This window comes from Rhinoraja longicauda, chromosome 1 (genome assembly GCF_053455715.1).
Source record: "Rhinoraja longicauda isolate Sanriku21f chromosome 1, sRhiLon1.1, whole genome shotgun sequence".
NCBI lineage: Eukaryota > Metazoa > Chordata > Chondrichthyes > Rajiformes > Arhynchobatidae > Rhinoraja > Rhinoraja longicauda.
Genome location: NC_135953.1, coordinates 1,027,961 through 1,042,366, shown reverse-complemented (window position 1 = coordinate 1,042,366; position 14,406 = coordinate 1,027,961). Strand labels below are relative to the sequence as shown.

Sequence of the window (14,406 nt, the reverse complement as noted above, 5' to 3'; positions counted from 1 at the left end):
AACCAGGGGCCACAGTTTAAGAATAAGGTGTAGGCCATTTAGAACGGAGATGAGGAAAAACCTTTTCACTCAGAGAGTTGTAAATCGTTGGAATTCTCTGCCTCAGAAGGCAGTGGAGGCCAATTCTCTGAATGCTTTCAAGAGAGAGTTAGATAGAGCTCTTAATGAGCTCTTAAGGGGTATGGGGAGAGGGCAGGAATGGGGTACTGATTGTGAATGATCAGCCATGATCACATTGAATGGCGGTGCTGGCTCGAAGGGCCGAACGGCCTACTCCTGCACCTATTGTCTATTGTTTAGGTTTACTATTGTCACATGTACTGAGATGCAGTGAAAAGCTCAGTGAAAATCATGTACCTGTCCAAGGATCTTTTAAATGCTATTATGCATTTAGAAGGATGCGAGGGGATCTTATAGAAACATAAAATTCTTAAGGGATTGGACAGGCTAGATGAAAAATAGGCATGTAGGGAATGGCGAATATGGATAGAAACATTTGAGAGGAATTTAAAGGCAACCTGAAGGGTAAGTTTTTTCCATGGCTGGAACATTGAATAATGTTCAACCAACATGGCTGCGTTGGTCATAATGCCAAACTAACTAATCCCATTAAGTTGGAAAGGGTGCAGAAGAGATTCACCAGGATGTTACATTGCTTTGTGGCCTTGAGATATGGTGAGGATAGATAGGGTGGTGAATTTGTGGAATTCATTGCCACAGACGGCTGTGGGGGCCAAAGCATTGCGTGTTTTTAAGGCGGAGATTGATAGGTTCTTGATTAGGAAGGGTGTCAAAGGTTACAGGGGAGGCAGGAAAATGGGGTTGAGAGAAAAAAATAGATCAGATATGATTGAATGGCAGGGTAAAACTCAAATGAAGGACAGGAAGGGAGTGGTGAAGGAATATAGGACACTGATAGGATGAAGTGTGTTGATTTCAATGCAAGGAGTATTGTGGGGAAAGCAGTTGACCTTCAAGTCTGGATCAGTGTTTGGGACGATGATGTTGTGGCCATTGGGAAACATGGTTGTGAGATGGACATGGCTGGCAGCTCAGTGTTGCGGAGTTACCATGTTTCAGCCGTGATGCAGGGGGGGGGGGGGGTAAAGAGGTGGAGGAGTTACGTTACTGATCAGGGAGGCTATCATGGCGACACTCAGAGAGGATATACTGGAGGGTTCATCCACTGAGGCGGTGTGGCTGCAGCTTAGAATTAATAAAGGTGTCAGCACTCTAATGACATTGAGAGCCCCAGAGAACCTGGATAGTCAATGGATAGTGTAGGAAAATAACTGCAGATGCTGGTACAAATCGAAGGTATCACAAAATCCTGGAGTAACTCAGCAGGTCAGGCAGCATCTCAGGAGAGAAGGAGTGGGTGACGTTTCGGGTCGAGACCCTTCTTCAGACCCCCTCTGCATCACATCTGAAGAAGGGTCTCGACCCGAAACGTCACCCATTCCTTCTCTCCTGAGATGCTGCCTGACCTGCTGAGTTACTCCAGCATTTTGTGATACCTTGGATAGTCAATGGAAGTGGCTTGAGGGCAGTCAGTGTTATGGTCGAGGGGGTACTGAAGGTCCTACCATGTATAAATATAGACAAATATCCAGGGACTGATCAGATCTATCCAAGGACTCTGTGGGAAACTAGAGAGGACAGCACGATGGTGCTGCGGTAGTTTTTGCCTCACAGTGCCAGAGACCCGGGTTCGATACTGACAATGGATGCTGTGTGTATGCAGTTTGTATGTTCTTCCCATGACCAAGTGTGTTTTTGCTGGGTTCCTCCCACATCCCAAATACTCGTAGTCTAGATGCAAGTTAATTGGCTTTGTCAAAATTGTCCCCAGTTTGTAGGATAGTGCCAGTGTACGGGGATTGCTGGTCAGCACGGACTCGGTGAGCCAAAGGGCCTGTTTCATAGAAGCATAGCAAATAGGTGCAGGAGGAGGCCATTCGGCCCTTCAAGCCTGCGCCGCCATTCATTGTGTTCATAGCTGATCATCCACAATCAATAACCCATGCCTGCCTTCTCCCTATGTCCCTTGATTTCACTAGCTCCTAGAGCTCTATTGAACTCTCTCTTAAATCCATCCAGTGATTTGGCCTCCACTGCCCTCTGTGGCAGAGAATTCCACAAATTCACAACTCTCTGGGTGAAAAAGTTCCTTCTCATCTCAGTTTTAAATGGCCTCCCCTTTATTCTAAGACTGTGGCCCCTGGTTCTGGACTCGCCCAACATTGGGAACATCTTTCCTGCATCTAGCTTCTCCAGTCCTTTTATAATTATATATGTCTCTATAAGATCCCCTTCTGAACTCCAGTGAATACAAGCCGAGTCTTTTCAATCTTTCCTCATATGACAGTCCCGCCATCCCAGGGATCAATCTCGTGAACCTACACTGCACTGCCTCAATTACAAGGATGTCCTTCCTCAAATTAGGAGACCAAAACTGTACACAATACTCCAGATGTGGACTTACCAGGGCCCTATACAACTGCAGAAGAACCTATTTACACCTATACTGAAATCCTCTTGTTATGAAGGCCAACATGCCATTAGCTTTCTTCATTGCCTGCTATACCTGCACGCCAACTTTCAGTGACTGGTGTACAAGGACACCCAGGTCTCGCTTCACTTTCCCCTTACCTAACCTGACACCATTAAGATAATAATCTGCCTCCTTGTTTTTGCCGCCAAAGTGGATAACCTCACATTTATCTATATTATACTGCATCTGCCATGCATCTGCCCACTCACTCAACCTGTCCAGGTCACCCTGCAACCTCCTAACTTCCTCTTCGCAGTTCACACTGCTGCCCAGCTTTGTGTCATCCTCAAACTTGCTAGTGTTGCTTCTAATTCCCTCTTCCAAATCATTAATACATATGGTAAACAGTTGCGGCACCAACACCGAGCATTGCGGCACTCCACTCGCCACTGCCTGCCATTCTGAAAAGGACCCGTTTACTCCTACTCTTTGCTTCCTGTCTGCCAACCAATTTTCTATCCATTTCAACACCCAACCCCCAATACCATGTGCTCTAATTTTGCTCACCAATCTCCCGTATGGGATCTTATCAAAGGCTTTCTGAAAGTCTAGATACACTACATCTACTGGCTCCCCTTCATCCATTTCACTTGTCACATCCTCAAAAAATTCCAGAAGATTAGTCAAGCATGATTTCCCTTTGATAAATCCATGTTGACTTGGACTTATCCTTTTACTGCTATCCAAATGCACCGTTATTACCTCTTTAATAATTGACTCCAGCATCTTCCCCACCACCGATGTCAGGGTAACTGGCCTGTAATTCCCCGTTTTCTCTCTCGCTCCTTTCTTGAAAAGTGGGATAACATTAGCTACTCTCCAATCCACACTGTATCTCTAAACTAAATAAGCGAAACTAAATTGCAGGTGCCCTGGCTGAGATTTATGTCATTAATATACAGGTGAGGTGCCAGAAGACTGGAGGGTGGCAAAGGTTGTACCTCTAAGGGCCTGATGGTCTGCATCCCAGGGTACTCAGGGAGGTGGCTCTAGAAATCGTGGACGCATTGGTGATCATTTTCCAATGTTCTATAGATTCAGGATCAGTTCCCGTAGATTGGAGGGTAGCTAATGTTATCCCACTTTTTAAGAAAGGAGGGAGAGAGAAAACAGGAAATTATAGACCAGTTAGTCTGACATCAGTGGTGGGGAAGATGCTGGAGTCGATTATAAAAGACGAAATTGCGAAGCATTTGGATAGCAGTAACAGGATCGTTCTGTGCCAGCATGGATTTACGAAGGGGAAATCATGCTTGACTAATCTTCTGGAATTTTTTGAGGATGTAACTAGGAAAATGGACAGGGAAGAGCCAGTGGATGCAGTGTACCTTGACTTTCAGAAAGCCTTCGACAAGGTTCCACATAAGAGATTAGTGGACAAAATTAGAGCACATGGTATTGGAGGTAGGGTACTGACATGAATAGAAAATTGGTTGGCAGACAGAAAGCAAAGAGTGGGGATAAATGGGTCCCTATCAGAATGGCAGGCAGTGACTAGTGGGGTACCGCAAGGCTGAGTATAGGAGCAAAGCGGTCCTTCTGCAGTTGTACAGGGCCCTAGTGGAGTATTGTGTGCAGTTTTGGTCTCCAAATTTGAGGATATTCTTTACAATATACATTAATGACTTGGATGAAGGGATTAAAAGTAACATCAGCAAATTGGCAGATGACACAAAGCTGTATGGCAGTGTGAACTGTGAGGAAGATGCTATGAGGTTGCAGGGTGACTTGGACAGGTTGTGTGAGTGGGCGGATGCATGGCAAATGCAGTTTAATGTGGATAAATGTGAGGTTATCCACTTTGGTGGTAAGAATAGGATGGCAGATTAACTGAATGGTGTCAAGTTAGGAAAAGGGGACGTGCAACTGAAAGAGTTAATGGCTATTAACTTTGCATGGTGGGATGCTTGTCCATTGTCTGCAAACCTGTTTGTTTGCTTGTGGGGCTTCTATATTGTTGTAAGTGAAGGAATGCTAATTGCTCATAAGGATGTGAATGGTAGCTGAAGCTTACAATCCCTGGAAACCGCAGCAATAATAAAATGGTTGAATGAATGAACAGGATGGGCCTGAACTTTGGGTCCTGAATAGCTGATGTTTGCAAAATTGCACCAGGCAGGATGTGACCATGTGATTCCTAAAGCTTGTTCGACGGTATATCCTGTTTTGCTTGGGAAGAATGTCTGGGAAAGACGATGGACAATGCTCTAGCTAAGATTAGGATGTGGTTAACTGTTGACTACTTGTGGGAGTATGTAAACAAGACCTTCTGTGGTATGATAAGGATACTGACCTTCGACTAATGACTTATTGTGTGGAATATTTTATGACTGAAGGGTGTCAAGTATATTGTGTTTGATACACTTTGTGATTGATTTGAAGGAAATGTGTTAAACATTCACTGCAAATTCTATATAAAAATGTTTCGAAAATGCTGTTTCTTTGAGTGGAAGCAAGGGGAGTGCTGAGTGTGGTCATACACCCTTAGCACTGATCCCCCCACTCCCGTCTGATGATAATTAAAGCTTTGCTTGGTTTACATTTAACTGTTTATGTTGTTGTCTGTTTTAAGAACCAAACTTTAACACAACGAGATCTGGGTGTCCTAGTGCATCAGTCACTGAAAGGAAGCATGCAGGTACAGCAGGCAGTGAAGAAAGCCTTCATAACAAGAGGAGTTGAGTATAGGAGCAAAGAGGTCCTTCTGCAGTTGTACAGGGCCCTAGTGAGACCGCACCTGGAGTATTGTGTGCAGTTTTGGTCTCCAAATTTGAGGAAGGATATTCTTGCTATTTAGGGCGTGCAGCGTAGGTTTACTAGGTTAATTCCAGGAATGGCGGAACTGTCGTATGTTGAAAGACTGGAGCGACTAGGCTTGTATACACTGGAATTTAGAAGGATGAGAGGGGATCTTATTGAAACATATAAGATTATTAAGGGATTGGACACGTTAAAGGCAGGAAACAGGTTCCCAATGTTGGGGGAGTCCAGAACCAGGGGCCACAGTTTAAGAAAAAGGGGTAGGCCATTTAGAACGGAGATGAGGAAAAACGTTTTCAGTCAGAGTTGTAAATCTGTGGAATTCTCTGCCTCAGAAGGCAGTGGAGGCCAATTTTCTGCATGTTTTCAAGAGAGAGCTAGATAGAGCTCTTAAAGATAGCGGAGTCAGGGGGTATGGGGAGAAGGCAGGAACGGGGTACTGACTATGAATGATCAGCCATGATCACATTGAATAGTGGTGATGGCTCGAAGGGCCGAATGACCTCCTGCACCTATTGTCTAATATAAGGGCTGCAGGGAAAAGCTTGGGGAACTACAGGCCAATTAACATCTGTGGTCGGAAAGTTACTATAGAGTATTCTGAGGGATAAGATATACATGCATTTAGATGGACGGGGCTGATTGGGGATAGTCAGCATGGTATTGTATGTAGGAGATTGTGTCTCATGAATCTCATTGTTTTTGGAAGATGTAACCAAAATGGTTGATGAGGGCAGAGCTGTAGACATTGTGTATATGGATTTCAGCAAAGCATTTGACGCGGTTCCGCATGGTAGGCTGCTCGAGAAGTTCGGATCCCATGGGAATGCAAGAGGAGCTTGGGATAGAAAATTGGCTTCATGGAAGGAAGCAGAGGGTGATGGTGGAAGGTTGCTTCTCGGACTGGATGCCTGTAACTAGTGGTGAGCTTCTGGGTTTGATGCTGGGCCCATTGCTGTTTATCTTTGAAATCAATGATTTGCATTAAAACGTACAAAGCATGATTAACAAGTTTAAAGATGACACTAGAGTGGGTGGTATTGTGGATAGTGAAGATGGTTGTCAAAAATTACCGTAGGATCTTGATCGTTTAGGCAGGTGGGCTGAGCAATAGGTGATGGAATTTAATACAGAGAAATGTGAGGCATTGTATTTTGGCAAGTCTAACATGGGCAGGACCTACACAGTGAACGGTAGGGCTCTGGGGAGTGTTGTAGAGCAGAGGGATCTGGAAGTGCAGGTACATAGTTCCATGGAAGTGGCATCACCAGTAGATAGGGTGGTCAAAAAGGCTTTCAGCACATTGGCCTTCGTCAGTCAGTGTATTGAGTATAGAAGTTGGGAGGTCATGTTACAATTGGACAAGACCTAGGTGAGGCCATATTTTACAATATTGTGTTCAGTTTTGGCCACCCTCTTATAGGAAAGATGTTATGAAGCGTGCAGTGAAGATTTACGACGACGTTGCCAGGACTCGAGAACCTGATCTACAGAGCGAGGTTGAGCAGGCGAGGACATTATTCCTTGGAGTGCAGGAGAATGTAGGGTAATCTTATAGAAGTGTATAAGATCCTGAGAGGAATAGATCAGATAGATTCACAGAGTATTTTACCCACAGTAGAGGAATCACAAACCAGAGGATGTAGATTTAAGGTGAGTGGGGAAAGATTTCATAGGAAAATGAGGGGCGATGGGGATATAGAATAAACTGCCACAGAAAGTAGTTGAGGCAGGTACTTTCACAACATTTAAAAAAACTTTGGACAGGTACATAGGAAAGATTTAGGATATGGGCCAAACACAGGCAAGTGGGACTAGTGTAGAGGAGTTGCAGACAAAGCTAACAGAACATACAACAGGATATAGAGCAGCTGCAGAAATGGCAGATGGAGTTTAACTTGAGCAAGTGTGAGGTGTTGCATTTCTGGAGGGTGAATGCAAGGAGAGAGTATACAGTTAATGGCAAGATCCTTAATAGCATTGATATGCAGAGGGATCTTGGAGCTCAAGTTCATAACTCGCTGAAGGTGACAGAGTACAAGTACGGAGTTAAGAAGGGATGTGGTCTGCTTGCTTTCATTGCGAGGGGCATTGAATATAAGAGGCATGAAGTCATCGTGCAGCTCTAGAACACTTTGGTTCGGTCGCATTTGGAGTGTTGCATGCAGTTGTGGAAAAGATGTGGAGGCTTTGAAGAGGGTGCAGAGGAGGTTTACTTGAATGGTGCCTGAATTAGAGGGTGTCAGCTACAGGGAGAAGTTGAATAGACTTAGATTGTTTTCTCTGGAACATCAGAGGTTGAGGGGAGGTGATAGAAGAATATAAAATGATGCGAGGCGTAGATAGAGTCGACAGTCAACCTTTTACCCAGGATGGAAAAGTTCAACACCAGAGCCCCGTAGCTATAAGGTAAATGGGGAAAGATTTAATGGGGATGTGCTGGGGAAATGTTTTACACAGAGGGTGGTGGGGGCCTGGAACGCATTGCCAGGGCTGCTGGTGGAGGTAGATATGATAGTGCGTTTAACAGGCTTTTAGATAAGCACAAGTAAGTGTGTGGAATAGAGGGCTTTGGATCATGTGCTGTCAGATAATATCTGTTCAGCTTGGCATTATGTTGTGCACATAGTGGGCTGACACAGTTGTTTTATGTTCTATGATATCAACTGATGGGCTTGAACCGAAAAGGTCCTAGGTGGAATAGGAATCGCTAAGCCAGTTTGCTGATAAGTGATTGTATTGGTGAGGACAGATGTTGTCCTTTCTTAGATGTGTACAGCGACTCTCATTGACCCACCGAGTCCACACTGACCAGTGATCCCTGCACACTAACACTATCCTACATACACTAGGGACAATTTACAATTTTACCAAGCAAATTAACCTACAAACCTGTACGTCTTTGGAATGTGGGAGGAAACCCACGCAGGTCACGGGAAGAACGTCCAAACTCCACACAGACAGCACCCGTAGTGAGGATCGAACCCGGGTCTCTGGTGCTGTGAGGCAGCAACTCTACCACTCTGCCACCTTGGAATAACAGCTGGGAAGAAACTTCCTGAATCTGGAGCTATACATTTTTACCTCTTGCATAATGGGAGAGGGGAGAAGAGGGAGAGTCCGGGATTATGCTGGTGACCTTGCTGTGAGCATGAGATATAAATGGTGTCAATGGAAGAGAGGTTGGTTTGTGTGATGGTCTGGGCTGTAGCACAATTCTCTGCAATTTCTTGCAGTCTTAAATGGAGTTGTTCCCAAACCATGTTGTGATGCATCCCGATAAAATGCGTTTTACACGCATCTGTAGAACTTGGTGAAAGTCATTGAGGACATGCCAAACTTCCTAAGCCCTCTAAGGAAGTAGAGACGTTGGTATGCTATGCTTTCTTGGCCATTGCTTCAATATGAATAGCCCCAGACAAGTTGCTGGTGATATTTACTCCTAGAAACTCAATGCTTTCAACCATCTCTACTTCAATTTGTCACATATTGTGAGCCAAAGGGGCCTGTTCCTCCGCTCTACTTTTCTGCCTTCCATGTCTACCCAATCCACACTTTTCATAATTTTATATATTTCTCTCAGACCGCCCCTTGGCCCCTAGCCTCCCCTGCAGAGAAGTCATCCCAAGTTTGTCCATCCTCCTTAGAGCTCATGCACTCCAGGTGAACCTCTTCTGCAGTCTCTCAAACGCCTCCACATCTTATAGTGTGCTGGGCAAGTTTTTTTGTACTGAAAGTGTGGAGGATGCCTGGAACACCTGCCAAATTCCTCCTTTATCACTCAATATCTACTTGTGTTGCCTCTTTCAGGGAGCTATGGATTTGCATCCCACGATCCCTCTGTTCATCAATGGTCCTAAGGGTCCTGTCACACTGCATACTCTCCTCTTGCATATAAATAGATACTTGATAGTCTGCATGGGCATGTGGATATTTTTCACAGACATCAGTGAATCTGTTATAGACAATAGACAATAGGTGCAGGAGTAGGCCATTCGGCCCTTCGAGCCAGCACCACCATTCAATGTGATCATGGCTGATCATTCTCAATCAATACCCCGTTCCTGCCTTCTCCCCATACCCCCTGACTCCGCTATCCTTAAGAGCTCTATCTAGCTCTCTCTTGAAAGCATTCAGAGAATTGCCCTCCACTGCCTTCTGAGGCAGAGAATTCCCCAGATTTCCAACTCTCTGCCTGTTGTCCATGGCCAATGCTGAAGGGCCTGTATGTAAGCTGCACAACTCTAGCTGTGAAGAGATCAGCATTTCATTTGACTTTGTTTATTTTTAAAATTTAGTTTCTTGGTGATCCTAATATTCCTTGTAATCTGTTTGAAGAATTGAAAGGTTGAATTGATTAAAGGTTTGAAATATCATCTTTTCTCCCAGAGTAAAGCATGGCACGGCAGAGGCTGAAGAAAGAAAGGTTGCTTGATTCAAAAGTGGATGGAAAAAATGGAAAGAATGCAGGAATTCACAAGAAGGCGCCACCCAAAGAAAAGAAGAAGAAGTCCAATTTGGGGAATATTTTCATCAACATTGCAATTATCTTGTGTACTGTGAGCTGTGTCTGGTTTTGCTATGCTATTTACATGAGATCCTGGTTTGCGAACAGAATCATAACACCTCACCCTTCGTCGAAGATATTGAACAGCAACAGCTCCAATCATGCCTTGTCACCAGAAAAATACTGGGGATCGTACCGCCCGCAGGTATACTTTGGAATGAAAACACGGAGTCAGAAATCAATTGTAACAGGTAAAGTCAATCTGTTGTCAGTGGCAAATGCTTTTTCCATTCCTGTGTTCCTTTGAAAATTACTGCTTCATTTTGCTAAGTGTAGTTTATCGCTGGCATTTACAAAACCATGATGCACTGAAACATCAGATTTATTTAAAACCTTTATAGATTTTTATAGACTAACATAACTTTTATTAATTTCTCAAAAAACAATTTCATTTTTCTTTTCTGCAAAATTGTTGTTTGTTTTGGGGGAAAATCTGAATTAAGGAAAAGTTGGGCATGTTTAACTAACTTGCTGGGAGTTTAACAAAAGTCAGGCTTGGGTGCAGGATCAATTATAATTGCAAGGAAAGAATCTGAAGCAGGGTCTCGATCCGAAACGTCACCCATTCCTTCTTTCCAGAGATGCTGCCTGACCCGCTGAGTTACTCCAGCAGTTTGTCTATCTTTAATTATAATTGCAAAATACATTCAGAAATCTATGGCCAAGATTTCACAATTGCAGGTGTGTTGCAATAAATGTAAAGTTGAATAGTGTAAAGCAGAGCACGATTAGAAAATCTAGGGTCTAAAACAAGCAGTATGACTAACATCTCCCAAATGTTTTAAAGCACAATATACCAGCATTGAGAAAGAGCTAGTCTGATTGAGGAGAGTCAGCATTGCTGTACATGGGAAACTAATCGTGCCTCATAAATCTGTTAGTTTTAAGGAGGTAACCAAGAGGATTCATTAGGGCAGGCTGGTTGACATTACCTAGATGGACTTTAGGATAGCATTTGACAAGGTTCATGGTAGGCTGGTCTGGATGGTTAGATCGCATGGAATTCAGAAAGAGCTGGCTAATTGAAAATATAAGGTAGACACAAAACGCTGGAATAACTCAGCGGAACAATCAGCATTTCTGGAGAGAAGGGATGGATGAAGTTTCGGGTCGAGATCCTTCTTCAGATTGAAGAAGGAGGCTGGCTCTGTTTTTCCTGGAACAAAGGTCCCTGAGGTGTAATATTATATTATAGTTTATAAAATCAGAAGGGGCATAGATACGCTAGATAGTAATAGTCTTTTTTTTCCAGGGCTGGGGAATATAAAACTAGATTCCCTGCCCTGGAAAAATCGATTGACTAAAGTTTTTGTTTTGAGAAGGCAGGACATTTAAAAAAGCAGGCATTTGATTAGCAGACAGAGACAGTGGCCAAAAAAGGAAGAGAATGTTTAGAAGTGTTGGGAGAGATGCTGCATTAAGTGGAAGTGCTTTGTTGAGGCTAAGTGCAGAGCTGACACTTTGGCGAGGAGGGCAGAGAGGGTAACGGCTGGTTAAGTGGCGGTCTTTTCCTGTATAACTCTTCTAAGGTTTGAGTGCTGTAGAGATGGCTGGGGGAATATTGGAATGCTCCACATGAAGGATGTTCCAATGCTCCTGGGGACAGTGCAGTAAGTGTGTTCAGCTGCAGCTCCTTAAGGACTGCATTAAGTCATATTCATGTATATTAATGATTTGGACGAGGGGATTGAAGGCTTTGTGGCCAGGTTTGCGGATGATACGGAAATAGGTGGAGGGGCAGGTAGTGTAGAGAAAGCAGGGACTCTGCCCACTCTCCCAACCTGTCCAGGTCCTTCTGCAGAGAAGTGGCAGATGGAATATAGTGCAGCAAAGTGTGGAGTCATGCATTTTGGTGGTAGGAATAAAGGTGTAGACTATTTTCTAAATGGGAAGAGAATCCAGAAATCGGAGGTGCAAAGAGACTTGGGAGTGCTGGTGCAGGATTCCCAAAACGTTAATCTGCAAGTCAAATCGGTAGTAAAGAAAGCAAACTCAATGCTAGCAGTTATTTCGAGAGGGCTTGTATACAAAAACAGGGGTGTGATGCTGAGGCTCTATAAGGTGCTGGTCAGGCTGCATTTGGAATATTGTGAGCAATTTTGGGCACCATATCTGAGCAATTATATTTTGGGTCTCGAGAGGGTTCAGAGGAGGTCCAGTGTGGGTTTAAACTAAGTAGTGGGGGGAGGGGTTGACAAATTGGGAGTATAAAGATGGAGTTAAAGGGGAAGCGAATACAGGAAAAATTGCAAAAGACTCCTGAATAAATGGGAAGGAAAGTTCAAGATACGATAAGAGAGTAAGGTCAGGGGAGGTGAATACCGAAGTTAAAGTGCTGTATTTGAATGCGCAAAGTATAAAAAATAAAGTGGATGAGCTTGAGGCTCAGCTAGATATTGGCAAGTATGATGTTGTGAGAATTACAGAGACATGGCAACAAAAGGCCCAGAGCTGGGAACTGAATATTCAGGGCAATACGACCTATCGAAAAGACAGACAGGTGGGCAGAGGGGGTGGGGTCCCTCTGTTGGTAAGGTATGATATAGACAATCGACCAATGACAATAGGTGCAGGAGGTCATTCGGCCCTTCGAGCCATCACCACCATTCAATGTGATCATGGCTGATCATTCACAGTCAGTACCCCGTTCCTGCCTTCTCCCCATACCCCCTGACTCCGCTATCTTTAAGAGCTCTATCTAGCTCTCTCTTGAAAACATGCAGAGAATTGGCCTCCACTGCCTTCTGAGGCAGAGAATTCAACAGATTTACAACTCTCTGGCTGAAAAAGTTTTTCCTCATCTCTGTTCTAAATGGCCTACCCCTTATTCTTAAACTGTGGCCCCTGGTTCTGGACTCCCCCAACATTGGGAACATGTTTCCTGCCTCTAACGTGTCCAACCCCTTAATAATCTTATATGTTTCGATAAGATCCCCTCTCATCCTTCTAAATTCCAGTGTATACAAGCCTAGTCCCCTGCAAGGGGTGACATAGAATCAGGAGATGTAGAATCAGTATGGATAGAACTGAGGAATTGTAAGGGTAAAAAGACTCTAATCCAGGAAAGGGAGTTTGTGGAGTGCCTCCAAGATGGATTCTTAGAGCAGCTTGTACTGGAGCCTACCAGGGAGAAGGCAATTCTGGATTTAGTGTTGTGTAATGAACCTGATCTGATAAGGGAACTCGAGGTAAAAGAGCCATTAGGAGGCAGTGATCACAGTATGATAGGTTTTACAAAGCTAACAGCGCTGCTGGACAACGACTCCCACCCCATGCAGGACACTGTCACTGCACTGAGTAGCTCCTTCAGTGACAAGTGTGTGAAGGAGAGATATAGGAGGTCCTTCCTTCCCGCTGCTGTGAGACCATAACCAGCACTGCTCCCAGCAGACCAGTCAACAATAACAGCTAAGAACACACAGAAAACTGATGACAATTTATGTATCTTTTATTTATAATGCATGATCTCTTGCTCTCTTGCTGCTGTAACACTGTAAATTTCCCCGATGTGGGACGAATAAAGGAATATATTATTATTATTATTATTAAGATCACCCACAATCATAAGAACATGATAGGAGCTCTGTTGGTAAGGAATGATATTCAGTCCCTTGCAAGGGGTGACATAGAATCAGGAGATGTAGAATCAGTATGGACAGAACTGAGGAATTGTAAGGGTAAAAAGACACTAATGGGAATTATCTTCAGGCCCCCAAACAGTAGCCTGGATATAGGGAGCAAGTTGAGTCAAGAGTTAAAATTGGCATGTCGCAAATGTAATGCTACGGTGGTTATGGGAGATTTCAACATGCAGGTAGACTGGGAAAATCAGCTTGGTACTGAATCCCAGGAAAGAGAGTTTGTGGAGTGCCTCCGAGATGGATTCTTAGAACAGCTTGTACTGGAGCCTACCAGGGAGAAGGCAATTCGGGATTTAGTGTTGTGTAATGAACCTGATCTGAAAAAGGGACTCGAGGTTAAAGAGCCATTAGGAGGCAGTGAACGCAATATGATAAGTTTTACTCTACAAATTGAGAGGGAGAAGGGAAAATCGGAAGTATCAGTATTACAGTATAGCAAAGGGGATTATAGAGGCATGAGGGAGGAGCTGGCCAGATTTGACTGGAAGGAGACCCTAGCAGGGAAGACGGTTGAACAGCAATGGCAGGTATTCCTGGGAATAGTGCAGTAGTTGCAAGATCAATTCATCCCAAAGAGGAGGAAAGACTCTAAGGGGAGTAAGAGGCACCTGTGGCTGACAAGGGAAGTCAAGAACAGCATAAAAATAAAAGAGAAGTATAACATAGCAAAGAAGAGCGGGAAGCCAGAGGATTGGGACTCTTTTAAAGAGCAACAGAAGATAACTAAAAAGGCAATACGGGGAGAAAAGATGAGGTACGAGGGTAAACTAGCCAATAATATAAAGGAGGATAGTAAAAGCTTCTTTAGGTACGTGAAGAAGAAAAAAATAGTCAAGGCAAATGTGGGTCCCTTGAAGACAGAAGCAGGTGAATTTATTATGGGG

At 44.0% G+C, this 14,406-nt stretch overlaps 1 protein-coding gene across 4 annotated transcripts in view; it reads left to right on the top strand.

Moving 5' to 3' along the window:
- mogs (mannosyl-oligosaccharide glucosidase) overlaps positions 1-14,406 on the top strand; it is a 57,642-nt gene that overhangs the window by 20,995 nt on the left and 22,241 nt on the right. For all 4 annotated transcript variants that reach the window (XM_078400957.1, XM_078400701.1, XM_078400786.1 and 1 more), the window contains one exon: positions 9,704-10,072. In XM_078400957.1, coding sequence (XP_078257083.1) covers positions 9,712-10,072 — 361 coding nt within the window. In that variant the 5' untranslated portion in view covers positions 9,704-9,711. The remainder of the gene's footprint in view (positions 1-9,703; positions 10,073-14,406) is intronic.